We start from the raw sequence: 26938 nt of genomic DNA, 5'->3' as shown, positions 1-26938 counted from the left end.
GAATACCACCTTGAAAAAAAGTCAGAGTGATTTATTCAGGGCTGATCCGTCCCTTCCTCCATTATAGCAAACTCCCTGTATGCTCACTAGTAATGAAATTAAAAGATCATATATATATATAACAGGAAAAGGAGAATTAAGTATTTGCCTTATCTGACAAACTTTACTATGAAACATACAGCTATGCACGCCCCACCCCACCCCAAAGGGTTAGCTGGTTTTCTTTCTAAGCAATACTTTTCTTCTGCGCCTTCACACTTTGTGTCCTTCCCTGGCAGGCAGGTGATGAAGGTAGATTCCAGAGGACTTGTGAGGACTTTTCTGGTGTCTTCAATACATTTGCTTCCAGAAACAGGAACACTGTGGACACAACTAGCAACTGCAGCTCAGGTGTAGTAGGAATCTTTTGTGTAACTGGGAGCTGGAGAAGCTTCCTTCAATGTATTCGAAACAAGACTTTCTCACACTGACTCCAGTCCAAAAACCAAGAGATAGAAATCATCATACCTTTAAAAAGTCACTATGTGATAAGGGTCATTCTTTCTTTGTCTATACCTGACTGACCACCTAGTCAGGGAGCCTTTAAAATAAGGAGGAGAATCCTTTGTTCTCTCAGGTTCCATTCAAGGGAAAGTGGGTCGAAGGGCTTCCCCAGGGAAAGAAAATGAGCTCTCGAGCCAAATGCAGAAGAGGGAGAGATTTCATGCCCACTATTATTCTCATCCTCCCAAAGAAGGAAATTAATTGTTTGGCAGACCAATGGTTAAGAAAGGTGGGGGTGCACACAGGTAGCCCCCCATTCCTGAGACCATATCTAATTCCTTAGTGTAGCTCAGGCCGGCCTCCAGGCGGGGTGGGGGGGGGGGGGGGGTGGGGTAGGGGTGTTGGGAACTCTCTCCAGCCATGGGTAACACAGCCAGAACTGCATGCATTCACACGCCCCAAAACTGGCGTCCCAGCCCAAGTGCGAAGTTGGGCGTTTAGACCTGGAAAACATAGTAAGAGCCATTCAAAGCAGCAAGTTACAGTACCTTGAGAAGTCTGACAGATGGGAGAAAGGCTGCGTGGCATAGCTTCCGGATGGTCCAATTTAGGGGTCGAGAAGCATCAGTCTGATTCATGACCCCTTCCAAATTCCACCAGGAAGACAAGAGACTGCAAATCTGGGCAATGCCTAGAAAATAAACGGCCCCCCACGGCCCTGGCATCCCATGGTCATCTCCACACCTGCAAATTCCATTAGGGCAGAGGCTTCCTGGAACTTGGGAATCTAGTCAAGTGGCGTTTCCTGAGCCCCTGAACCTTCTTAAGAAAGCCACCTCCCCTCTCTCTGCAGCCGTGCTCATGCATACCAAATGTGGCCGAATGGAGGCACACTGCCTGCTGCTTCGGGGAGGGGATGCTTGATTTCGAAGGAGAGGGACAGCCTGCACAAAACAGCCTGTGGTCGGAGTCAGAGCAGCATGCTCCAGAATGCGCGCTCCCTCTCCCGCTCTCCTCCCAGCAAACGCAGGTCAGGCGTTGGGGGGGAACCCGGGCCATTTGCTTTGCTCTCTTGTTTTGAGGGGGAGCCAGGAGGAGAGAAAAAAGAAACAAAAATGAAGCCAGAAGGAGAACTTGTACTTTCTTGCACAAAGCATCTTTGAGGGGCTGGAAACTGGTGCAGGGGGAGGGGCTAGGACATTGGGAGGGAGAAGGGATGCCTCTGAATGATAAGATAAATGCTTCCTTTTTGATTTGTGTGACATAATAAATTGAGAGCTATCGTAAAATAGATCTATAGTAAAAAGAGATCCCTGCTGTGTTCTGGGGTCTTTTATTAACGTGACTGACAGTCTTCACCCTGATATAAGCACCATATAGATGATAGATGGGTAGAGGCTGAGTCAAACTCGCACATACACACGCTGGGAACAAGGAGTTATTCCTGTCGTAGAAAGCTGTGCGGAAGAACGCATTTGTGGTTTACCTTTTTAGCAATAGTAGTTTCTAAACTGGGGGATATTCCCACAAGACAAACCTTCTTTTGCAATGAAGTTTAACCCTTAAAGTGCCATGTAGAGCACTGTCCACAAAAGATGGTTTCCTCGAGTGCGTATTTCCCCGCTTCACGGTAATTTTCAAAGGAAGCTTTAAGAAAGAGTGTAGCTGCATTGGGCTATATAATTTGTAAAGCTCCCATGGTGAAACAGAATACAAGAGAACTTTTCTATTTAAAAGAAGACACTGGCCAATTTCACTTAGAGAATGGGGAGCTCAGGGGGCCTGGGAGGGGCGATCATGTCACACCCCTCACCTGGACTACCCGCTTCCCTCCAGGCATTAAATTTCAGTGGTAGTACTGACCAAGGACTCTGCCCAGGAGATTCCCACATGACACCCTTACCCTTCAAGTGTTGCTAGGCTATTTAAAACTTCCCACCTTATTTCCCTCCCAGTGACTGTAGAGATTTTCCATTTTTAATTAAATGGGTAGAACCCCCACCCCCTCAGGGACAAAATCCAGAGGGGTTAGAGCAGATGTGATCGTGATACAAGGCTGCGTTTTAAGACCAAGAACAAAGAACATAATAAGCACCTGACACCTGCACTATTGCACCGTTTCCTAAAGTGCCCCAGAGTCAGAGATGAGGAGTGTTGCAGAACCACTGACTGGAATATAAAAACCCATGCATCAGATTAATTTCTATTAAAGCAGTATCCATTTAACAGAACTCACACACGGCTCATTTTCTGTCACCTTCCTTTTCCACAATGGGGCAAAGGCTGTTTAAAGTGCTACCAAGCTAGGATGTGTCCATATCAGGCATGGTGTTGGACATTTTACATCACGTAAACTCTCACCAATGGCAGCCTTCTAGAGCAGATGCTTTCATATCCCTATTTCACAGATTAAGCAAATAAAGAAATTAGCCTGGATTAGAGTCATTTTACTGAGCTTCAACAATGCACATTTTTGTTCTGTTTCTTTCATAATTTGAGATGACAACAACAATAAAACCTTTATTTTAGTTTTCTGTTCTTTAGTCTGATTCAAGAATTGCAATAAAAGATGGAATAAGGGCTCAATATGTCCCTCACACACTGCTGTGGCATGGCACTGAGGTTTGCTTAACCTCCTCAATTCTAAAGTCAGACTTCAGTGTTGACAATGAAATCCTGACCCTGGCCTTGGGCAATTTCCTCATCTCTTCAGTGTACTGGAGTCTTTTATCTCTGAAATGGAGGCAATCATACAGCTACATACCCAGGGTTCTTGTGAAACCCAATGAGCTAGTGGCAGCAGAGCTCTGAATCCAGGGCTTGGCATCTCCCAAGTCCCTACTACCACAATCCTTCTTCTAAGCAGCACGGCCCTATTCTACATTAGGGACCCACTGGCATTTTTCATTACAGATACTTTGTGCATATGTTTGCAATACCAGGTAATGAAACCAAGCAAGACGAATTAAACCTGGGTGCTTTCTATGAGTTGTGAAGAGTTTAATAAAAGAGGTAAAGAAGAAAGCAAAGGACTGAAAAGTCAGTGGAACTTTCCTCAGCCTTTTCTTACAGAATGCTAGTTATCAGATTGCAAAACATCGCCTTTAGTGGGCCGGGCAGGAGCCAGCATTTCTTGCCTACTAAAGGCCCTTAAGTGGTTTCTTTGCAGTTGAGAGAAGTCAGCTCCAGGGAAAGGCAAGGCCATTACAGTTGCCCACCCTTGCCCCTCACTGTCCCAAAGTGTTATGAACACAGAAACGAAAGCATACTTCTGATCCTCTTAGCTCTTTTAATTTTTAAGACTAACTTTGGTCAGAAACCTAGTGAGGGGTTATGTGTAATGAGAAGCGGGAGATGTCACATCCTCTCCAGTGGTAATTAGAAGGATGAACACAAAACCTTCCGGGAGTAGATTTAGAGGCTACACAGCAAAGGAGATGAAGATCAAAAGAATGAGTGGTTTAAGGGGGCATCTTCCCCTCATTGGAATCATTCGTGCCAAGATTGCTTGCTGTCAAATAGTTAAAGGGTGGTTTTCAGGACCCTCCTTCTCATTTAGAATAAACAGTATTTTTCACATAGAATGGGTCCCCCCATGTTTTGAGACAGGACCCTAAGAGGAAAATCAGAGAAGAGGAAGCTTGGCCGAGGCAGTTAATGTCTCATACATCTAAAATGCTCATTTTTTTTTTTTTTTTTGAGACAGTTGGTGTTTTTGAGACAGGGTTTCTCTGTGTAGTTTTGGTACCTGTCCTGGATATTGCTCTGTAGACCAGGCTGGCCTTGAATTCACAAAGATACACCTGGCTCTGCATCCCAAGTGCTGGTATTAAAGGCATGTACCATCACCACCCAGCTAAAATGCTCATTTTAAATGTTATGACTGTGAGCATTTACAAATCTAAATGATCAGATTCTCTTTTAATATTTCTAAAAGTAGCAAGTGTAATTTGTTTGCATTCTAAAGTGTGTCTTTCAACATATTTCCCATTTTCTTTTATGCTATGAAAGCTCCTTTCCCATTGATCATCTTTTAGTTCAGTCTCAGGGCAGTTACTAGGTCATAACTATAGCTAGTCTACATTTTGTCCTTCAAGACCATGTTCCTCTTTGGGAAGGTCAAGACACTTTGGTAGAACATTGGATCATACCCAGTCTTCTAATATAGAGGGGCTAATTTGAAAACTTAAGAAACAAGGGAATGCATAATGACCATGTAGATCAGAATGTCCAAACCCTTCTCATCAAGTGTTTTACACAAACCACACCTACTAGTTTGATTTCTATTGAAAAGCACCATGGCCAAAAGCAAGTTGGGAAGGAAAGAATTTATTTGGTTTATGGGTTATAGTTCTTCATTCAGTGCAGCCAAGGTAGGAATTCAGGAGTCAGGACCTGCAGCAGGGACCACAGGGGAACTCTGCTTATTGGCTTGCTCTCCATGGTTTAGTCAACCTGCTTTCTTATATAATTCCAAACCATCTTCTCAGGGTAGCACTGCATACAGTGAGCAGGGGATCCTTAATCAAGAAAATGACTTACAGACATGCCCACAGGCCAATGTGATGGAGGCTATTCCCCAGCTGAGGTTCCCTCTTCCCAGGTGCCCCTAGTTTGTGTTACATTGACAAAAACTAACCAGCACACATACTGCAGTGGCGTGAATGAGAATGACCTCCATACACTCACACATTTGAAGACTTGGCTCCCATTTGGTTGAACTGTTTGGGAAAGATAAGGAGTTGTGTCCCTACTGGAAGAAGTATGTCACTGGGGTGAACTTTGAGGTTTCAAAAGCCTATGTCACTTCTCCTTAGCTCTCTCTTTCTGCCTCCTGCTTGTGGACAAGATGTAAGCTCCTAGCTACTGCTCTAATGCCATGCCTGTCTGCCATGCTAGCCATGGACTAACCATTTGAGATTATAAGCCCCAATGAAGTCTTCTTGTATAAGTTCCCATGGTGTTTCTTCACAGTCACAGAAAAGTGAGTAAGACAGAAATCGTTGGTGCCAAGGAGTAACTGGCCTGCTCATGCTGGTTTTTGGAGGAATGTGGAAGACTTTGGGACTTGGGACTAGGAAAGAAATTATATGAGTGATGTAAGCAGGGCTTAAGAGGCAATGTTAGTGGGAGGCTGGAAGACAATAAACTCTTCTATAAGTAGCCTCGGTCATGGTGTGTCTTCATAGAAATAGCAAAGTAAGAAGACAAACATCCAGACACAAAATGTTCCAAAGTAAGTTTGTATATTTTGCTATTATGCCATTGAATTCTTTGGACATTTGGACATTAATTGGGTGTGTATTGGAGGAGCTTATTTTTGCATATGGTCTGCATAGGGCTGATACTATTCTGGCATTCAGGAGAAGTACTAAAACCAGACAGTGGTAACTCTGTAAGTATCTTCTCCCACTTCAAAGTTCTTTGGAAGTCTTAACATCTCGTTTATGACTGGCCTCAACCCATAGTTGCCTCTTTTCTTTTTTAAAGGTGTGTGTGTGTGTGTGTGTGTGTGTGTGTGTGTGTGTGTGTGTGTATGTGTGTGTGTGCCCATAGATGCCATAAGACAATCGTAGAGCCCCTGGAGCTGTTGGTTGTGAGCTTCATGGGTGCTGGGAACTGAATTTTGGTCCTCTGGAAGAGTTGCAAGAAAGCACTGTTAGCTGCTGAGCCATTTCTCCAGCCCTCAACTCATAGCTTTCTGCTGTCCTGCCAGCTCAATACTTTTGTCAAAAGAGCATTTTTGTTGTGAACATTATAGTAATTTATATTTTATGTCTGAAAAACCATGTTTTTAAAAAATATTTCTTTTCTTTTTTACTGTTCTCAGAGCTATAAAAATTTTAGGACTTCTCTGATGTTTCTATAATATCCTTTAAAATATGGAATTTCACTATAGACCCCACTGATCTAGAATACTGTTATTTATTATTTCTAAATATGTTGTTCTTCAAATAGATTAAATGATTTTTTTCTTGTTAAAGTATTTTCCCCTTTGGGGTTCCTTTATGGATAATAGATTCTGAAATAGATTAAACTATATTAAAATGAATCACTCATTTTTTAACTAGCCTAAGCAGCATTTGTTTCATATAAAAACAAAAATATCTCAGAATGAGAATGATTATCTTTTCTCTAGCACCAGGTTGCTTTCCCTGCCTGCCCCATCCTCTGCAAAAATGCCTCCAGTCACATGGAGCAGGTGAGGTTTTGAGGCAGAGCATTTCAAGGTCGGGCAGCTTCAACTGACAGGAAGTTCTTCCTACAGCTGTGGTGAAAAGTACCTCAGTGTGACTTTTTAAGTCAAGTTGTCTGTCTAAGACCAGTTTCCCCAATGCCTTTCTGGACTGCCCTCAAACTGACCTGTGAGGTCCTCCTTTTCTTCAGTACCTCTTCATGCCATGGCATGCAGTTCTTAGTAGAGCATCCTCCTCAGGGGCTGAATTCAACGTTGTGTTACAGGGGTGTTTCAAATACAGTAGTGTTTTAATTCTCTGAAATCCTCTAAAATGCTTCTCACAAAGATCTTTTAGGGAGCTTGAAGGAAATTCACTAATAATTTAGCCTCTTCTGAAATTTTCATCAGTAAGACTATGAAATGTTGACTTTAAGGAACAGCAACTCCACACACATAAAACTGTTGTTCTATCTCTTGTACACGTACAGAAAGAGAGGGGGTAGATATAGGAGGGAGAGGAAGAAAAGGAGGGAGGAAGGGAGGGAGGGAGGAAGGGAGGGAGTAAAAGACAGACAGATAGAGACAGAGAGAACCAAACTGAATTGGTAAGTGTAGATTCCTCCTTTTAAAAATTTGGACCTGGCTTGTAAGGAAGGTAGGTTATAGTGGACTGATGGGAATTCCACACTGAGAGTAGGAAAGCAGGCTTTATATATCTCTATCTGATAGCTTTGAAGTTAGACTCAAATTCTTCTGCTTTTTAATCACTACATAGACCTGAAGCAACTAAATTTCTGTCAAAGCCTTAGTTTCTCACTGTAAAAACAGGGGCCACTATACTGTCCACATTCATATCTTGGGGGAAAATAGAAGCAATTATCACAACACTAATATAATGAAAACCAAATATGACTGTAATTGTTATTTACATTATTAATATGAGTTACCACCTTCAGTGGCTCTGCTGGTACTTTATTCCAGTGGTAAGATCAAGGACTGGGTGCCCAATATTCTTGACTTATAACCCAGCTTTACCGTTAATAAGGTGGTTTGGGAATGTTACTTAATCTTATGGCACTTTTGTGTCTTATCTGCAAACTGAGGATAATAATGATACCAACATTAAAAGAGTAGGTGCAGAGGCCACAGAAGAGGACCCCACCTGTTTCCAAGGCTCAAAAATATCAGCAGTTTGTGATTAGCCTAGTTGAAGTCATGGGTGATGCCTATCCCATTGCTACCACTCTAAGGAAGCAAAGTTAACACCACAGGAGGAAATTACATTTAGATCATAAATGGGGCAGGTAGATGAGTGATCACAATGCATGCCAAAGAAGAATCAAATGAAAAAAATATTTTAAAACAAATAAAATTTAAAACATTGTCACCTCTCCCTCTCTCTTATTCATGTAGGAAGAGCTACTTCAGAGAACCAGAGGATAAAGATACACACTTGACTTTCATGACAGATTCCCTCTCTGCAACGAAAGGCAGCCATGCATTTATGAATAAAATGTGAAACTAATATGCAAATATGTGTTACTTTGGGAAATTAAAAAGTATGTAAACAGCTTGTATCTCACTGAAAATAAAAACCACACATGCTAAAAGGAACATCTATGTCACACCCCCTTCTCCCAAGGCTCCATAATCACTGTAGAAGAGTAGGTGGAAAGAGTACAATGGAGTGAGGCAGTGGATGATGACTTACTACATGGAAGCATTGTCTCTAAAATCTAGGGCTGCTGCACATATGACCTCACAGCAGCTGTGACAGCATGACAAGACCTGTGCATACCCAAATCCCAGCATGGAGAGGGGAGCTAGGCATCAAGTCCTACCCCCAGCAGAGGAGCTATTGGCAACTGGTAGTTGCTAGGAGAAGATGAGTCAGTCTTCTCTAACAGTAAGACTTTGGTTAAGTTCATCATAATCTAATAAAAGGTCACACAACCAAGAATATTTGGGCAGCATATTGGACTTGATGGATTAAAAAATGAAGACACAAAATTGAGTGGGTAGGGAAGCAGAGTTGATCTATGAAGAGCTACAAGAAGGAGGTAAATAATATCAAAACACCTTATATGAAATTCTCAAATAACTAATAAAATATTGTTTAAAAATTATACTCATACACATAAAGTGTACAGCAAATTTCAAAGGCCAGGAGCTAAAATACATCCTCATTTGGCTTTGAAATTCTATTACTTCCATTCACATTGGGGATGATTTTCTGCAATGATTTTAAAATTTTAATGAGTCCATGGAGCCTTGTTAAAAATATAAGAATTTGAGATATTCGTTTTTAACTACTTCATAGTCACAGTTTCCATCACACATATTTGTGATGGTATTTGTTACTGCAACTCTTTATTCTTAGCTTAGATATGTGCAACACAAGTGTGTACAAACAGTTACACCTCTGTGAGTAGAATAGCTTAGACAAATTTGTTATGAAATTCAACAACCTTACCATGATGGTAATGAACTCATGTGGGGTAGGGAGACTTAAGCAGTCCATCTCCAATTCCTGCTTGAAGAAATTGTATCAGTTGATGAGAATCACAGAAAAATTCATTGCTAATAGTGCAGCTTAAGAAAGGTATTAACGAGAGGATACTCACGCCCACGTTCAAGTTCAAACTTTACAAAGTCCTCCAACTCTCACCAAACCAAGCTGGGAGCTTATCCCGGCAACACAAATGTGTCTTGTACCTCTTCAGCTCTGATGCTGATGGCCAGCACTACATTAGAACATAAGGTCTGCTCACCTGGGAAACTGAGACATACTGTGTGATCTGGAAAGTCTTCAAAGTGGTGGCACTGCTTGGTAGAGGCTTTTCATGATGAAAGCTAATGAAAATTGTATGTATTGTACTTGCTATTTATTTTTGTCATTCTTCCAGAAAACATGACACTGTATTTATTCTGTTATCTTATTTTCAACAACTATGAGTCTTATTCACAGAAGCCCAGAGATTAGATGATTTTAGTCGATTGGCCAGTTTTGTAGTTTGGGGCTTTATTTTTTTTCTTCTTGTGAAGGAAATTAAAATCAATGCAAACTGCATGAATTTTGAAGTCAGGGTAAACTGGATTTGAAACCCTGTTAAATTACCTGACAATTAACATAATTTTATAAGTCATAATCTTTAAATGCTGTAATGCCAAAGTGGTTGAAAACTTGTTGAGTACTAACTATAAAATGTGTGATGTACCAAGAGAAGATCCTATGCTTCTTACCACATTCGGGAAGTTTGCAGCATTATCTCAATATTTTTGAAGGAAAGAACAGTCTCCTAAGTTATTATTTCTTCAGATCATGTGATGCAAGGTGGACCTGATTCTATAATCTATACTTTTACCTATTACAAGATACTGATGGCAATTAGAAAGAAGAGGGGTGTAAGCCTAAGTCAAGTTCTTCTGAGTCTCCATAAAGAAACCAGCATTTGAGCTGTTGAACCTGAACAGAGACAAAGCAATGCTTGAGGATTTGCCCTGACACCGGAGGCTGGCCAGCAGCAGCTGGGCCACAAGTCATTCAGTGGCTTTGCCTTTTGTTTTCACTATTGACTCTTCTACACACATTGTAGCTCCAGGAGATGGACCTCCACTGTGGTGATATTTTATTTGTGCTTTAATAAATAAAGATTGCCTGGATGTCAGAGGGATAGGAACAGCCATTATAAGCAAACACCAAAATCATGCAATATTATCACATTTTTTTTATCTTTATCACCTTTAATCTTATCACTTGGCGGGCAGGAATCTGTCTGGATCTCTGAGAGTTCAAGGCCACACTGGAAACAGAGCCAGGTGTGGTGGCACAAGTCTTAAATTCCAACACTAGTTAACCATGGAGGTCTGGGTACAGACAGACAGGAAGTGACAGAGCTGGGCAGGAAGAGGAAGTGATACAGCTGGACAGAGAGAGCAAGAAGTGACTCGCATTTGGAAGCTGCCAAGTTGATGAGGTGAGGTTTGCTGTGGCTTTCACTATTTTCTTGATCTCTCTAAGGCTTTCACCCCTGTATCTAGCTCTGTGGTTTTTTGTTTTTGTTTTTTTCATTTAACAAGATCATTTAGAAATTCATCTACACTCCACAGTGAGACAAAGGCTGTTCATATTCATTTGACATGTCCAATATTTATTTATTAGCTCTTTTCCAACATGATACTTATTAAATGGAAAGTGATGTTCCTACAGGGTTCATATGGCAGGTTCAGTTTTTCCTACACATATAAAATTGTTTATTTCTTATTACTGTGCACTTTTTATTTCCACCTACATTTTCTAGATGAGGAAACCAATGCTTAAATTAAAAAAAAAAAAAAAGCTAAATATGTACACAAGTTCATCCTGCAAGTTTCAGAGCCATGGTTTTTATATATTTTGTGAGGTTTAATTATGAATTTCTAAAAAATGTACTTTTAAGATAACTGAAATAGTTTCAGATATCTAGTGAGGTATTACATTCTAGATGCTTAGAACAGCAACAGGTGGTTTCATTCACACAATGATGCACTTGGGCCAAAACTGTATGTTTGTCACAACTAATAAAATTCAAAGATGTCTACACACAATTATGATGATTATTCAAGCTTACTTGATTTTTTAAAATCATATTTGTGTTTTAATTTTACACATCAGCCATGGGTTCCCCTGTCCTCCCCCCTCCCGCACCCACCCCTCACCTTTACCCCAGCCCCTCCCCTCCATTCCCATGTCCTCCAGGGCCAAGACTCCCCTGGGGATTCATTTCAACCTGGTGGATTCAGTACAGGCAGGTCTAGTCCCCTCCTTCCAGGCTGAGCATGTGTCCCTGTGTAAGCCCAAGGTTCCAAACAGCCAACTCATGCACTAAGGATAGGTCCTGGTCCCAAAGCCTGGATGCCTCCCAAGCAGTTCAAGCTATTCAATTGTCTCACTTATCCAGAGGGCCTGATCCAGCTGGGGGCTCCACAGCCTTTGCTTACTTGATTTTTATAAGGCATTATAATATAAAAAGGATAATGTTTTAGGGAGAACCTTGTATAATAGTTATTTTGTTAAATAATAGATAGACATGAAACACTTACATTAAGGTTTAGGAATTATTGGAAGAGGAGGCAGAAAGAATGTAAGAGCCAGAGGACCAGGACACCTTGCCAGACACTGTTCTAAACATGACAAGGAAGTTGCACCATGACACCTCAACAATGTAGTTTCTTAAACTAGACCTGAATAATGACAACACCAGTTGATACGACAAAGTGAACAGGGGCATTTTACAAGGTCCCATGCCTACATGAAGAGCTGTAGTAAATCAACAGCTGCTGAGAGAGGGAGAGTCAACCTTCTTCAGGGACGGCCCCTTGTACAGTTTATCCAATCTAAAGAGATCAATCCTAAACAATATGCATATAAACTATGTTAAATGGAGTCTTTAGGAATATACATGTGTAGATCTAAAATATTCATATATATGTATGAAATCTTGAATTTGAGTGGGAGCCAGGGAAGGACACTAGAGAAGTTGGAAGAGTGAGAAGCATGGGTATAAGTGATATAAATATCATACTCATATATGAAATTGTGAATAAATGAATACAAAATAATAGTTAGATAAGGTTATAAAATGCATACAAAATAATAGGTAGGTAAGATTATAATATGTGTGCCTTTTCTTGTCCCTTGATTAAATCATATGCAAGTAAAAGCATGGCTACAGATCAAATAGAAGAATGATTAATTCCATTTTACAAAACTATACAAGATTTTAAAATATCCAGTCAAGTCACCATCATGAGTAAAACCATCTTGTGCTCTCTATGAGGTTGGGAGACATACTACTCCTGATTTAAGTTTTCAGTATTGTGACTCACTGATTCTACTCATCTTTTTAGCCTTAATTCTGTACCATTATCATTCATCATACTTCAGTAGCCCTTATTTCTTTCAGCTTCTGGGTATCTTGTCACAGGACTATGTGTGTACTATTCCCTGTTCTACCAGTGCTCCTCCTTCTAGCTGCTCCCAAGAGTTCCTCTTTCACAAAGCTGAGAGCTCAGCTTCAGTATGATCTTTGAGAATCCTTCCAGCACATCCCCAGCAGCTCCTCAGCACCTACTGCATCTCTCTTTAAATTCTTTTCTACTTTTAGAATTTATAACTGTTTAAATGATTGATTTACTTCTTTCTGGTCCCCACCTCCTACTTGAGTGTAATTACTTGAGGACAGTCATCAACAGTAACTAGATCACAGCACAGTTGCTGTAACATGGTGTGAAGTCAATCAAAGTTTGTTGGCTCCAGAATGAACAAGTAAGAATAAATGGACTAGGCATATTTATTATAACCATTTCTTTCAAGTTATTTAGGAGAGTCTCATGCTGCATAGTGTTTATTAACAAACTGGTATTTTTTCAGGCTCTTTTGGCTTAAAAGTTTAATAACTGCTACTAAAAATTAATGAAAGGAAAAACCTACAGGCTCTTACTTCAACTACACAACAAGCTCTAAGCACAGAGGTACTTGGGAAAGAGAAGCGAAACAAGCAACAGGGAACTATACGTGTAAGCAATGAAATCTGAAATAACTCCTGTGAAAGAATTCAGTTACTATTCAACATTAACATAACAGTGTCAGACATCCCTTGTGAAGGGATGGAGCCAAATTATAGAATATATATCTTTATGAAAGAGAGCCTGTATTTTATATAAAGGCAAATATCTATTTAAAGTATAGGAATAGTCACCCACACATCAGCAGTACCAACCTGATCCACAATTAATATTAATAATTACAATGTATTAATAATAATTTATAAATAGATAATATAATAAATGATTAGTAAATAATAACAAAAATGTTATTGTTATTATTATTATAAATAATCTTATATTGATTCCTCACAAGAATATTGTGGTTCCTTACCCACAATTATGCTGACATGTTGGTAAGGAAGATGTAATTATTAACTTAGTTTTGCAGATGGACAAACAGGGTCATGGAACATGGCTTGATTTACCCTGTAATCTCCAGCTTCACTCTCTCTCATGCCTTTCATGAGACTCTGTGTTCTCTTCATGATAAGGCTGTTCTTAGAATATATCACATACTGAGCCTTCTTTCAAAATATAATCTTCAGAAAAAATTAATGGTATACACAGTAGTGTGGATACATCTCAAAATTATGCAAGTCTAGAAAAGACAAACAGAAAGTGACAGAAAAGAGAGTCATGGTGGCCAGCAATTGTTAGAGGGGCTATCTCAATAAAAAGGACAGGAAGATGTCTAATTTCTTGAGTTCTTTATATATTCTGGATATCAGCCCTCTGTCAGATATGGGGTTGGTGAAGATATTTTCCCATTTTGTAGGCTGTCATTTTGTTTTATTGACCATGTCCTTTGCCCTACAAAAGCTTCTCAGTTTCAAGAGGTCCCATTTATTAATTGTTTCTCTCAGTGTCTGTGCTACTGGTGATAAATTTAGGAGTGATTACCAGTGCCAAAGATTTCAAGACTACTTCCTACTTTCTCTTCTATCAAGTTCAGAGTAACTGGATCTGTGTTGAGGTCTTTGATCCACTTGGACTTAAGTCCACTTGGACAGTAACAGACATGGATCTATTTGTAGTCTTCTACATGCTGACATCCAGTTATGCCAGCACCATTTGTTGAAGATGCTTTCTTTTTTCCACTGTACAGTTTTGGCTTCAAAAATCATATGTTCATAGGTGTACAGATTAATGTCAGTGTCTTCAGTTCAGTTCCATTGGTCCACATTTCAGTTTTTATGCCAGTACCAAGCTGTTTATTATTACTGTAGCTTTATAATAGAGCCTGAAATCAGGGAATATGATGCCTCTAGAGGTTGAGAAATAAGACATCAAAATACCCAACAGTCCAATTAAAATATGGGCTATAGAGGTAAACAGAGAAGCTCAAATGGCTGAAAGACATTTAAGGAACTGCTCAACATCCTTAATCATCAAGGAAATGCAAATCAAAATTACTCTGAGATACCATCTAACACCTGTCAGAATGGCTAAGATCAAAAACACTGAAGACAGCTTATGTTGGAGAGGATGTGGAGCAAGGGGAACACTCCTCCACTGTTGGTGGGAATGCAAACTTGTACAGCCACTTTGAAAATCAATATGGCACTTTCTTAGAAAATTGGGAATCAACCTCCCTCAAGACCCAGCTATACCACTCTTGGGCATATACCCAAGGAATGCTCAATCATACTACAAGGACACATGCTCAACTATGTTCATAGCAGCATTATTTGTAATAGACAGAACCTGGAAAAAACATAGATGCCCTTCAACTGAAGAATGGATAAATAAAATGTGGTACATATACACAATGGCATACTAATCAGCAGAAAAAAACAATGACATCATGAGGTTTGCAGGCAAATGGATGGAACTAGAAAATATCATCCTGAGTGAGATAACTCAGACTCAGAAGGACGAACATGGTATGTCCTCACTCATAGTAGGATACTAGAAGTAAAACAAAGATGACTAGACTGCTACACAACTCCAAGGAGGCTACCTAGAAAATGGGACCCTAGGAAAGACACAGGGATCACCCAATGACAGAGAAATGGATGAGATCTACATGAACTACCTGGATGACAGTGGGAGTAATGAAGGGCAAGGTTTGAGGGAAAGAAAGCTTAGGGGAGCAGGAGATCCCAGCTGGATCAGGAACAGAGAGGAAGAACAAGGAAAGAGATAACATGATAAATGAAGACTCCATGGGAATAGGAAGAAGAGTGCTAGAGAGGTCCCCAGAAATCCATAAAGGTACCTCCACTATAGACTACTGGCAATGGTCGAGTGAGTGCCTGAGCTGACCTACTCTGGTGATCAGATGGCTGAACACCCTGTCATGACAAAACTCTCATCCAGTGACTGGTGGAAGTAGATGCAGAGATCCACAGCCAAACCTCAGGTGGAGCTCCAGAAGTCCAACCAGCAAGAGAGGAGGGATTATAAGAGCAAGAGGTATCAAGACCATGACTGGAAAAAGCACTGGGACAAATAGCCAAGCTAGCAGAAACAAATGAACTGTGAACCAATAGCTGAAGAGCCACCATGGAACTGGACCAGGCTCTCTGGATAAGTGAGACAGTTGATGAGCCTGAATTGTTTAGGAGGCCCCCAGGCAGTGGGACCGGGACCTGTCCTTGGGACATGAGCTGGCTTTTTGGAACCTAGGGCCTATGCTGAGACACTTTGGTGCAGGGAGGAGGGGACTGGACCTGCCTTAACTGAATCTACCAGGATGATCTGACTCCCCACGGGAGACCTTGCCTTTGAGGAGGTGGGAATGGGGGGGTGGGTTTGGGGGGAAGGATGGGGGATGGGAGAAGGGAGGACAGGGGAATCCGTGGCTGATATGTAAAATTAAATTAATTATAAAATAAATATTTTTTAAAAGAAAAGGACAGGAAGAACCTTCTCAGAGTGGTAGAAACGGTCTATTTTCAATTTGGTGGCAGAATCTCAACTTCAGCCATTGCTAGAATGCAGCAATTATACACTCAAAGTTAATGATTTTTTTTCATTCTTCTTTATTAAGAAATTTTCTACTCATTCTACATACCATTCACAGATTGCCCCTCCTCTCTCCTCCCATGCCCCAGCCCTCTTTCTCAAGACACCCTGCATCCTCACATGCCCTAAATTGAGTCAGCAGAGCCCAACACACTGAGCCTAGGCAGGTCCAAGCCCCTTCCCACTGCACCAAAGCTGTGCAAGGTGTCACACCACAGTCACCAGTTCCCAGAAGCCTGCCCATAGACCAGGGACAGATCCTGATCCCCCTGCCTGGGTGCCCACCATGAATTTTTGTATATAATGAGTGAGAAAATATATCAATTTCCCTCTTATTAAAATGTACAATTTTTATTGTCAAAAATTAAGAGAAATTTAATTACCTATGCTATGGTTTACATATATAATGGCACCAGAAGTCCATGTTTTAATAGTTATTCATTAGAGTGGCCTTCTTATGAAATGATGAGACTATTTGAAGGTAGGTACTAATTGGAGTCTTTTGGTTCCTCAAGGCAGGTCTTGAAGGGCAAACCAAGAACCCAGCTCTCCCCTTTCTCTTTTAACACAGTTATGCGGTAAGTGGCTTTGGTCTGCTATGAACTGCTACTATGATATTTTGCCAAAGCAGACAATGTCAACCACTCAAGAATAGGGCCCACAAACCTGTGAGCCAAATAAAGCATTTCTCATGATAACTTGTTTACCTGAAGTATTTGTGATAATAACAGAAAGCTGGCTTCAAAAACTACAATTTCTGATGTAGATTTTAGATATTTATTCAAGTATTTTAGATATTATAACTCATATACAGCTTATTATGATTGTATTATTAATTAATATATAAACCTTTGAATGTTTCAAAAACATATTAAATGTTGACATTTGAATCACTCTTGTTTCTCAGTAGACCATAATCAGGTTGTTTCCATTTTAATGTTACAAATACTTCTGTACTGGATGAATGGTCATACATTTGTGTGTACATCTTTTTGGTTTTACTTTAAAGACACAGTTTAATGTGAGGAAAGACTACACTCTTGATAGATATTTCCACACTACTGTCTAGGAATGTGCCATTTCACATGCCCTTCAGCAACAAGCAAGAATGACTTATTAGTAAATTATTGATAAAACTGGGGATTTAATTAATTTTATTTCTGGCCAAGTTGACAACAGAAAAATAAATATAGGTATTTCTCTTTTGCAGCCAACAGGGCTTTCCATTTCCTTATGGCCATTTTAAAATTCTATTCCCATTAGTGTTTACTTTTTCTCATTAATTTTTTTTTTTTTTTTTTTTTTGGTTTTTCGAGACAGGGTTTCTCTGTGTAGCTTTGCGCCTTTCCTGGAACTCACTTGGTAGCCCAGGCTAGCCTTGAACTCACAGAGATCTGCCTGGCTCTGCCTCCCAAATGCTGGGATTAAAGGTGTACGCCACCACCGCCTGGCCTCATTAATTCTTGAATTCTTTTTTTATATTAAGGATATTATCCCTTGTCACACTAATCACTAACAGTTTCCCATTCATCTTTTAATTTTTATATTTTTTTATTGAAAGCAAATTTTAGCATTTATATACTTGGCCTATATTCTTTGGAGAACTGTCACTCCAGCTCAAGTTTAGATAAAAAGCTTGAATATACGCATGTGTTCTTTTTAATCTCTATCATTGGGTTTTAAGTATTAGATTTTCTTACTTGTATTTGACTGTGCCACAGCCCATTTTTTTTATTCTTTATTGCAGGCTCATCAAAGCACTGTTGTAAAAGTTTTCCAATTTCCAACTCTGAATATAAGTATTTCCTGTTCAATGATAAAATCTGTGATCTATCCCCAACAATAGCCATTGCTTCATATTGCCAATGTTATTAAGAGTATTTTGTTCATTCACAAATATTATTACTATAAATGAAAGTCCTCAGGACTTAAAAGCACTTTCATCCTGGCCTAGGTAATACGATCCAGTATTGTTCCATGTGTCAGTCATCTCAGAACTGACTGACAAAAGTGAGTGAGGTGCTGTGGCTGAAAAAAATGTAACTTAAATTTCTGAGTTTGCCAAAATCTCAGCCACGAGAGACTTTGAAGATCAGTGCCAATGCTGAGTCCTCTGGAAGGAAAGCCAGAAAACAGAGAACTTGTATTTCTAGAGCTGTTGACTTGGCACAAAACCAGAGGAGGACAGATCTAGTTTGAGAACTCACTTGCCACTCCCAACAGAAAAAGGAAAATGGATAAAAGACTCACAGATAAAGAATTCAAGAGCAATACTTACAAGTACAATCTTACAAAAATGAAACTACCCAAATACAAAATTATTAGATCATCAATTATGGTAATTTTTCAACATACCTGAGTTATAGTAGTGCTTCCTCAATCATTCACTCGGAACAAAAATTTATTTGGCTCTTTTAAGCACAGAAATTCCTGTAAATGGCATTGCTATTGGCACCTTACCTGTAAAATAGTCACATATTCCTGCTTGCCCATGTGCTTTATAGTCTCCTTTATTTTATACAAATTCTTCCATGTGTTAACTTTCAATTTTGTTTATGGGGACAAAGAAGAGATTGAGAAATGAAGCCATGAAGACATAATTGCATAGTGTAGACCACTCTGAAAACCAAAGCAACTGGATTCTTGAGACTATCCCAAGGACCAGCAGGGTAGACATGGAACCATTTCAGTCTGCTTCTCTGGGATTTGGATAATGTCATAAAAGTAAGTTTGGTGTTGGTGTTTTGTTGAGTTAATAACAAAGGTAACCAATTCCATAGACGTTTCTATCCATATCAAATTTGCCACAAATAAAGCATTTCAGCATTACTTTCTTTGTTTGTTTTTTGTTTTGTTTTTGTTTGTTTGTTTGTTTGTTTGAGACAGGGTTTCTCTGTGTAGCTTTGTGCCTTTCCTGGATCTTGCTCTGTAGACCAGGCTGGCCTCTAACTCACAAAGATCCACCTGCCTCTGCCTCTCGAGTGCTAGGATTAAAGGCATGTGCCACTACCACCTGACCTCAGCATTACTTTTCAAAAAATATGAAGTGACTATTGTCAGATACTTAGTACAGAATTTGTGCAAGAAGTTTCACCTAGAACATTGCCAAGTCACAGACAGGAGAGTTCTCCAGTACTATGACAGTTTACTCTGTGAGATATCTGGACCCAATATACCTGAACATATGCCTATTTTCAGGCAAGAGGAAAATACCAGAAAAATATGATATCTTTTATTTTCTCAATAGAGGAAAATAGTCATATTGCTAATGCTATTAATCATTAGTACAAATAAAATTGGTGGAAGAACAACATAATTGGACATCTTAAGGTATGAGACTTTATTTGCCATTCTTATAAGCATGACAATGCATTTAATATTTTATCAAATTTAGGAGGACTATTTAAATGTGATTAAATTTGCATTGACTATTCCAGATAGATAATTGTGTTAATCCAGCTAAATTCTGAGTGTTTGCTATGTGTATCAAAAGCTGATAATACAAAGAGGTTAATATACAATGCTCATAAGGATGAAACATCAAAATAATCTAGCTGAGGGTACAAGAAATTCACACATCATAGATAATCAAAAATCATAACCTGGACAAGACAGTCAGCTCCCTAGAGGTGAGAGCACAAAATACTTAGCTACTGACTCAAGAAGGTTTAATGCCTTGAACCTTACTTTAGAGAGGGATTAAGCAATATGTAGGAAACAAGATGGTTAGGCTCAACCTATACTCTATTGCTCAGAGTCTCTAAGCCTAGATAGTGAACAGGACTCTCCATCTGTTGAAGTAAAATTTGACAGGTGATTTACTCACCTACCCTTACTTGACAAGTTAGACATGACTAATACCATGTGATTAGAACTCTGTATTGATACTTTTCATGCCTATTTACTTCCTAATGGACTCTTTGCAGGTACATACCTTAATCTTCTAGTAAGGAATTCTAGCATGTTTAATGTTCTGAAGATATTCTGGTAGTATTGTAGTATATCCAAGAAAATTCAACTACTTGTTTTTTTCTGTTTTCATCTTGTTGTCATGCTAAAACCTTCTGAACAAAAGCAACTTAGGGAAGGAAAGGGTTTATTGTCTTATACTTCAGTGAGGGAAGTCAGGGCAGGGACTGAAGGCAAGAATTGAGAACAAAAACACCGTTGACTGGCTCATTCATAGGCTCTTGCATAGCTAGCTGTTTTTATACAACCAAGACTACTTTTACCTGGGGATGGTACCAAACACTTTGGGCTAACTAATCCTTCCTACACCAACTAAGAATCAAGACAATCCCCCTACAGAAGTGCTCATAGGTCATTTTGACCTAGACAGTTCCTCAGTTGAGGCTTTCCTCTTAGATGACTGTAGGCCAATGGTTTTTAAGTTGTGGGTCATGATCCCTTTGGCAAGCATCTATCTCCAAAAATAATAACATTATAATTCATAACAGTAGCAAAATTACAGTTATTAAGTAGCAACAAATTAATTTTGTGGTTGGCGTCACCATGACATGAGCAACTGTATTAAAGGGTCTCAGCATTAGGAAGGTTGAGAACCAGTGCTCTAGGCTCTATCAAGCTGACAATTGGAGTTAACTAAGACACCATTTAGACCAGGAAACATGTTCATTCTCTTAGATGTACTCTTTGATCCAATATAGGTAGAGATTCACTAGCCCTGGGAGTACAGAAGGAGCAGCTAGAAGATATGAGATTTCTAAGCTATTTCTTGAAGCTCAAGAATATAACAAATTTAGACACAGAATTGGAAGATGCTTGAATAGGCCCAGGAAAGCCAATGAAGTAAAAGGATCCAGAAACATGTTAAATCTAAAAGGTGTTTCTTTTTGGCAAAGTGTAGATGGAACTGGGTGTTCACTATGCTTGAATTAGAATGAAAAAGATGCCATTGAGGATTTTAGGAATTGGAATTAAATGTAACTAGGAATGTGATGGAACTGACCTTAGCAACTGGGTATAGCTAATGAACAAACTCTTGCCTATCAACACCAAGACCCTAAAATCCATCCAAAGAGAACAAAGAAAATGAAATGCTTTTAGAAACAAATTTGAGTTGGCAAAACTACCAGGAGGAAAACAAATCTTACCAACTTGAAGAAAAAAAAACATGAGATCTTCAGTGTTCATTCACTAAAAGATTTTCTGTGACCTATAGACTGGGGATATGATTTCCACAGTAGAGTTGATGTCTGCATTATGAAGAGTGTGCTACATAACGCAAATGAATTAATTTTGTGATGTGGCTTTTCCTTAAAGAAAACTTTTACAAAAGGGTTGAAATTTACCCAGAGATAAAGAAAAGGATACTATTTCAGAGAAATCAGAGTTAACTATAACCACTTTCCTGACCTTTTATAGACAAAAGCTACTCTTTTTGATAGAGATTCTCTTAGAAAGAGAAGATCAAATAAAAGTTTGGTGTTCTAATAAGGATCAAGTGAACAGATTAACTTTTAACTTAAGCACTTAAATAAATATTCAAGACAAGCTCACCTGAGTACAACAGTAACATGGAGAAATGAGTTCTGATAACGGACCCATTAGAGGGCTTATAGACAATAAATCTAGCAATTATGCCAGCCTTGACTCTGCTAAATCAGCTGAGCAATTACAACTATCTTATCTGTTCCTTCAAAAAAAAGGTAGTCATTCTCTTATTTCTCTTTAATTTCCCAAGTTCAACACAAGGTTTTGGAATTGAATCCCCACCTGTTTCTCATTTTGATATGCCACCCAAGGACTTAACATGGAAATGACTCCAAATTTCTGTGCAAAATGTCCAAAAGGAAGTTTCAGGCTTGAATGACACATTTTAAGTATTCTTGGAAAATAATATTTTACCCTGTTTAAAAAGTTTTAAATATATGTTGAAGGAACTTTCAAAACTAAAAATAGAAAATGATACTTTTCAGAGACAAAGTATTAGGAATCATGAAAAAAAAAAAAAATGGAGCCTAGCCGTAAGCTCAATCTCAAGCCTGCACACCTGGCCACATCAAAGACCTCCTGGCCTCTCTTCTGCTCCCTCCACTCCAGCCCAGCCTAAGTCCCTGCTGGCTCCTGAGTATTTCAGTAGAAAAGCTAACACTTTCCCACTCCTGGGTAGAAATGATCCTTGGCACATTTCATGGTTGCTGTTGTCTCAATTCAGGACACAGAAATGAACAGAATATAAAAATAATAATTTTGCTTTGGGCTATTAGATAAAAAGCCTGTTTGATTATGTATGTGAGTATCTAATGGGGAATCAATTCACCTCTTCCTTTTTTAACAAAACTCTGAGTGGTGGTTGGTTAACTTAACATTAGTAGGTCCAATAATTGATTTTTAATGTTTTATTCATTTGAACGTATATGAGCAGTTTGCCTGCACATATGTACCATGTTAGTGCCTGGTGCCTGCCAAAGCCAGCATGAGGCATCAGATAAATCCTGGTACTTCAGTTACACACAGTTGTGAGCTGCCATGTGAGTGCTGGGAACTGAACACAGGTCCTCTGAAAGAGAGGTCAGTGCTATTAAACACTGAGCCACCTCTCTAGCCTCCAATAATTGAGTTATGTACTTCAAACAGGTAAACGTTTATTGTACATGGGTTTCATTTTAAGGCAAGTTCTTTAAAAACAAAACAAATAATATTCACTGAATGGTAGGTTTAAATTTAGTCCACTTTTGCAACATTGCAACTAGCAATTAAGGCAAAAATTACATCAGACTTCCTCAGGGAAGTTTTGTGTCTCTAATTGGTCCTTTGAGGCCCATCGCCCCAGAATATTGATGGCATACATCTCAAATAACCATGTACATTTCTGATTGCTCTCATGTATAAACCGATTTTTCAAAGTTATTATTTGGTGTTTTACTTATAAACATGAAAAAGGTTTTTTGTTTGTTTGTTTGTTTTTGTTTGTTTGATTGTTTTATAGCTAAAAGTTCACAACATTGCAAGACCCTGTGATTAGCATATTTAAAAAGAGGTCTTATGGACAGAAAAATTTTAAAAGCCAGAGGATTAGGATGTCTGTGGTGAGATTGTGCCTTCTAGCTAAGATAGGGAAGTTACATTCACAAAACCTCAACAACATGGCTGCCTAAATAATACTGGAATGATTTCAACAACAGTGAACAACCCAGTGTAGATGATGGAGATCTCACCATGAAGCCCCAACCCAACCTAGATCATTACTGAATTGGTTTTCTAACATGATGTGGTCAGCCCTAGAAATATACACATGTAGGCAGCAGGCTGTATTGACATATTGATTTATTTATATGTATCTGCAACAATGACTAAAGGATAGGGGTCTATGAATTTGGGAGGGAGGGAGGGGAGGAAAGATACAGGGGGGATAGGAGGGAGGGCAAGGAGGGATGAAATGATGTAGTTATTATTTTTTTAATCCAGTTGTTACCACACTGCTGAGGCTTCTTTCATTTCTAGCATTGCCTCTGCATCCTTTGAAAATGAAATCACCATGACTATGGTTATAAATTTCTGTATTTGCTCTTCCATTTAGTTTGTCTTTATGGCCATGTCCTATGGTCTCAATAAGTATTTCTTCGTAATATATTTTGATTTGAAGCAAACAACAAGGAGGCCCTTTAATTTTATAGCATAATGGACTTGGTTGTAGATTTTTTTACTTTAGTCTTTTCTGATCTTCATAAGGGTCCTTTCATTTTGATTGGTTTCGTTTACTTCTTTGGTATATTTACTCGATTTCTTGAATATATAATCCCTTATCTTCTCTATTTGTTCTCCTTTCTCACCATAATTCATGCTCTAAGGGAAATAAGCACTGTCCTTGAAGATTAAATTAATGGGAAGAATATATTAGATGATGAAATTTCCTGTTAGCTAGAGGTGCATTGAAATGGGTGAGCACAAGGTATTGTCTCAAGAGGTTTTTTGCAATGAAAATTTCATAACTTACAAAGCTCTAAGGAACAATCCAAACTCAACTCTTGAGGCTATATTAAAAATAATTGAAACAAACCCTCACTAATTTTAATTGATATTTTAGGAAAACCACTGTAATATTTTTCAGTTTCCCAAACAGGAACAAATTACTTTTCATATCTGGAAATTTGTGCAAATCATAATGGAGGTAGAGATAAAGGAAACACTGAAAAGATTAGCAATAATAATAATATATGAATTTATAAATCATTTGTAAATGTATGTTAGTTGGAAGGAACTGGTCTACTATCCCATAGGAAACATTAACTTATATTAGAATGATTTTCTTTACCATAGCCTAGACCAGTGGATAATAAAAGTAGCAATTAAATAATTTTGCTAGGCTAAGCATAAAACTAGCAATAATATGCCCCACCCAACAGTTGGTGTACAGGTAGACTGGCTACTCAACTGTCAGCTCACCTTCTTTTGCTATTTATGTTGTTGGGGAGACTAGAAAAATAAGATACTGTTTTCCAGGGTTCCATTATGGATAGTTCTAGTAAATAAGCAGAAAAATTTATTGTAGCAGGGGAAGAGTCTTTCCTTTAAAAGGAGAATATCCCTAATCCTTGTGGACTTTGCTATGCATTTCACTGCTGTACCTATGGGACTATGCAATCTCAGGATGAAGCATCTGATACTATAGCAAGTGTCTTGATACCAGGAAGGGGGGGGCCAAGAGTCAGATAGAAACCCCTCAGCCTAGTGGCACCACACGTGCTATGTGAAGTTAACTACAATCATTTGACCACAACCTTTTTTGGTTATCTCAGTCCTTCAAACATTTTATTTAAGCCACATTCAGTTTTCTGCTACCAGTAGTGGAATGTGTCAATAAAAACATCACTATGAAATGACTCATGGGTGAGATTAGCATTACTCTCAAACTTGCATCACTGGGAAGTGGCAGAGACACTTTTGGACCCAGACACCATGCATCTGATGTTTCAGTCCCTGCATGCAACACTTTCTCTTTTTTTCTAAGGGAAATGTCATGAGGTTTGAAAAGATTATCTCCCTTCCTTTCCTCATCCTCCTAATTTGTTCTAATCCTAGTCTTTCTCATCATGTTCTTTCCCTCATTGTAACATCCTGGCATCACTGCAAATTTGGAAGTTCATACCATTCAGGAATGCTTGAAAATATTTTAATGACAACAATATCTTTTAAGCCAGTAGAACCAAAATACTCCTCAGTGGTTGCTTCAAGTTGACCCTCTTTCCTTTCCCCTTCCTCCCTCCCCTCTTCCATTTCTTTAATTACAGAGCACCTACCATGCCAGGCATTGCAGATGCAACACTAAGGCGCTAAGACTAGATCCTAACAGTTTAGTTACAGATATTTCAGAAAATACCTATATTAATAGACTGCATGCATGCACCATAGTACTCAAGTATGAACATGACTTTTGTCCACTGACTCTGAGTCTGTGCTTTTACTGATAATTTCAAAGTAGAGTATTCTTAGAAAACTTTTAGTACTGATTATCATTTCCTTGTATCATTTAGTAGGCTAAAGGGGCTTTTCAAACAGAAATATCCTGAGTGTGTGTGGTAATATGTACAAGACTGAAATGTCTAAATCTGAAATAAAATAAGATACCACTGAAATCAGATCTCATAGTCCCTGAACAAATGAAATTACTTCTAGTTACAGTACATTCCTAATATGTTCATACCTTTTCCAGTAGCAGCATTCACTACTGCCCATAGCTCCACTAGTTGCCCTGTTTCAAAACCTCAGTCACTTTGACATCAGCTTTTGAGTTCCTATGAGATTAAGCTGCTTCTTCTGCATGACTATCTTCAATATTTTGTTCCTGTACTTGATACATTTTGACTAAGTCTGAAAGTCTATTCATTTGGTCTATAATGTATGCAGAGGAATATCAGAATGCCTTTACAGTCAAATTGAGTTTTGTAAAACTTGTAGTGTTTCATTTTTAACCTTCATGTTATATGTGAAATGTTGAGTATAATAAAGGACATAGACTTGTGGTAAAGAAAGCAGAGCTCTTTTTCTACCTCTTCCCTTCATGACTATGGAGTAGGCTTCAATCTTTCTGGATCCCTGAACTCCTACTGCTGGAGTAAATGGCTTTGGCTAGACAGCATTGTCAAAGCCTTCTATGCAAGATGGCCAGCTTCTCTGCAATTGCCTTTCTTATGTTTTATTCTCCTCAGGCAAACCTTAAAGTGAGGGTTTGCACACCAGTGGCATTTGGTAGTTGTTTCAGGAAGCATGGAAAGCAAGTGATGGATTGAGACTGGAAAAGACAAAGAGGCAAGGGAGTGTGTTCTGAGTGTGCCATCACAGTAGCCTGCAAGTACTTACTGATGGGCTGCTTTGGGGCATGATGTGCAACTTACTCCCCAGAATTATTTCCTCAAGGCCAGGCAGGTGGGGATTTCTATGTCAGTGCCAATCAGTGATTGGTTGTGAGCCTCTGTGGCAGGATCAGGGGGTGGCAGTACCTCCAATTTACTTACATTTGCAGTCTGCCACATAGTGTCCTCAGGCTGGCGGATGCTCTGAAGTATGGATGAAGATGAGTAGTTATAAAATGGCATTGGTGCACTGAAATGGCCTGAAGACATGGATGTCCCTGATGCTTCAGCTCATATTCCACCTTCCATCTAACCTATGCGGCAGTTACATGACAAAGTTAATGCTCCAGATTAGCTCAAGTGGCACATTCTCTGGGCATCTTCCCTGGTGTCTGAGCTCTGTGGC

At 39.1% G+C, this 26938-nt stretch overlaps 1 protein-coding gene across 34 annotated transcripts in view; it reads right to left on the bottom strand.

The window, feature by feature from the left end:
* The window catches only part of Trpm3 (transient receptor potential cation channel subfamily M member 3), an 819880-nt gene that overhangs the window by 505435 nt on the left and 287507 nt on the right, over positions 1-26938 (bottom strand). For 8 of the 34 annotated variants that reach the window (XM_036207545.1, XM_036207573.1, XM_036207588.1 and 5 more), the window contains exon 1: positions 1032-1620. The exons of 17 other annotated variants lie outside the window; for them this stretch is intronic. In XM_036207545.1, coding sequence (XP_036063438.1) covers positions 1032-1208 — 177 coding nt within the window. In that variant the 5' untranslated portion in view covers positions 1209-1620. Of the gene's footprint in view, positions 1-1031; positions 1621-26938 lie in introns of those variants that run through there. 9 more of the 34 variants (XM_036207780.1, XM_036207787.1, XM_036207803.1 and 6 more) reach the window with 2 other exon arrangements.

The sequence above is a fragment of the Onychomys torridus genome, chromosome 1, assembly GCF_903995425.1.
Source record: "Onychomys torridus chromosome 1, mOncTor1.1, whole genome shotgun sequence".
Classification (NCBI taxonomy): domain Eukaryota; kingdom Metazoa; phylum Chordata; class Mammalia; order Rodentia; family Cricetidae; genus Onychomys; species Onychomys torridus.
The sequence above is the reverse complement of the archived record's forward strand: the minus strand, read 5'-3'. Positions and strand labels throughout refer to the sequence as shown.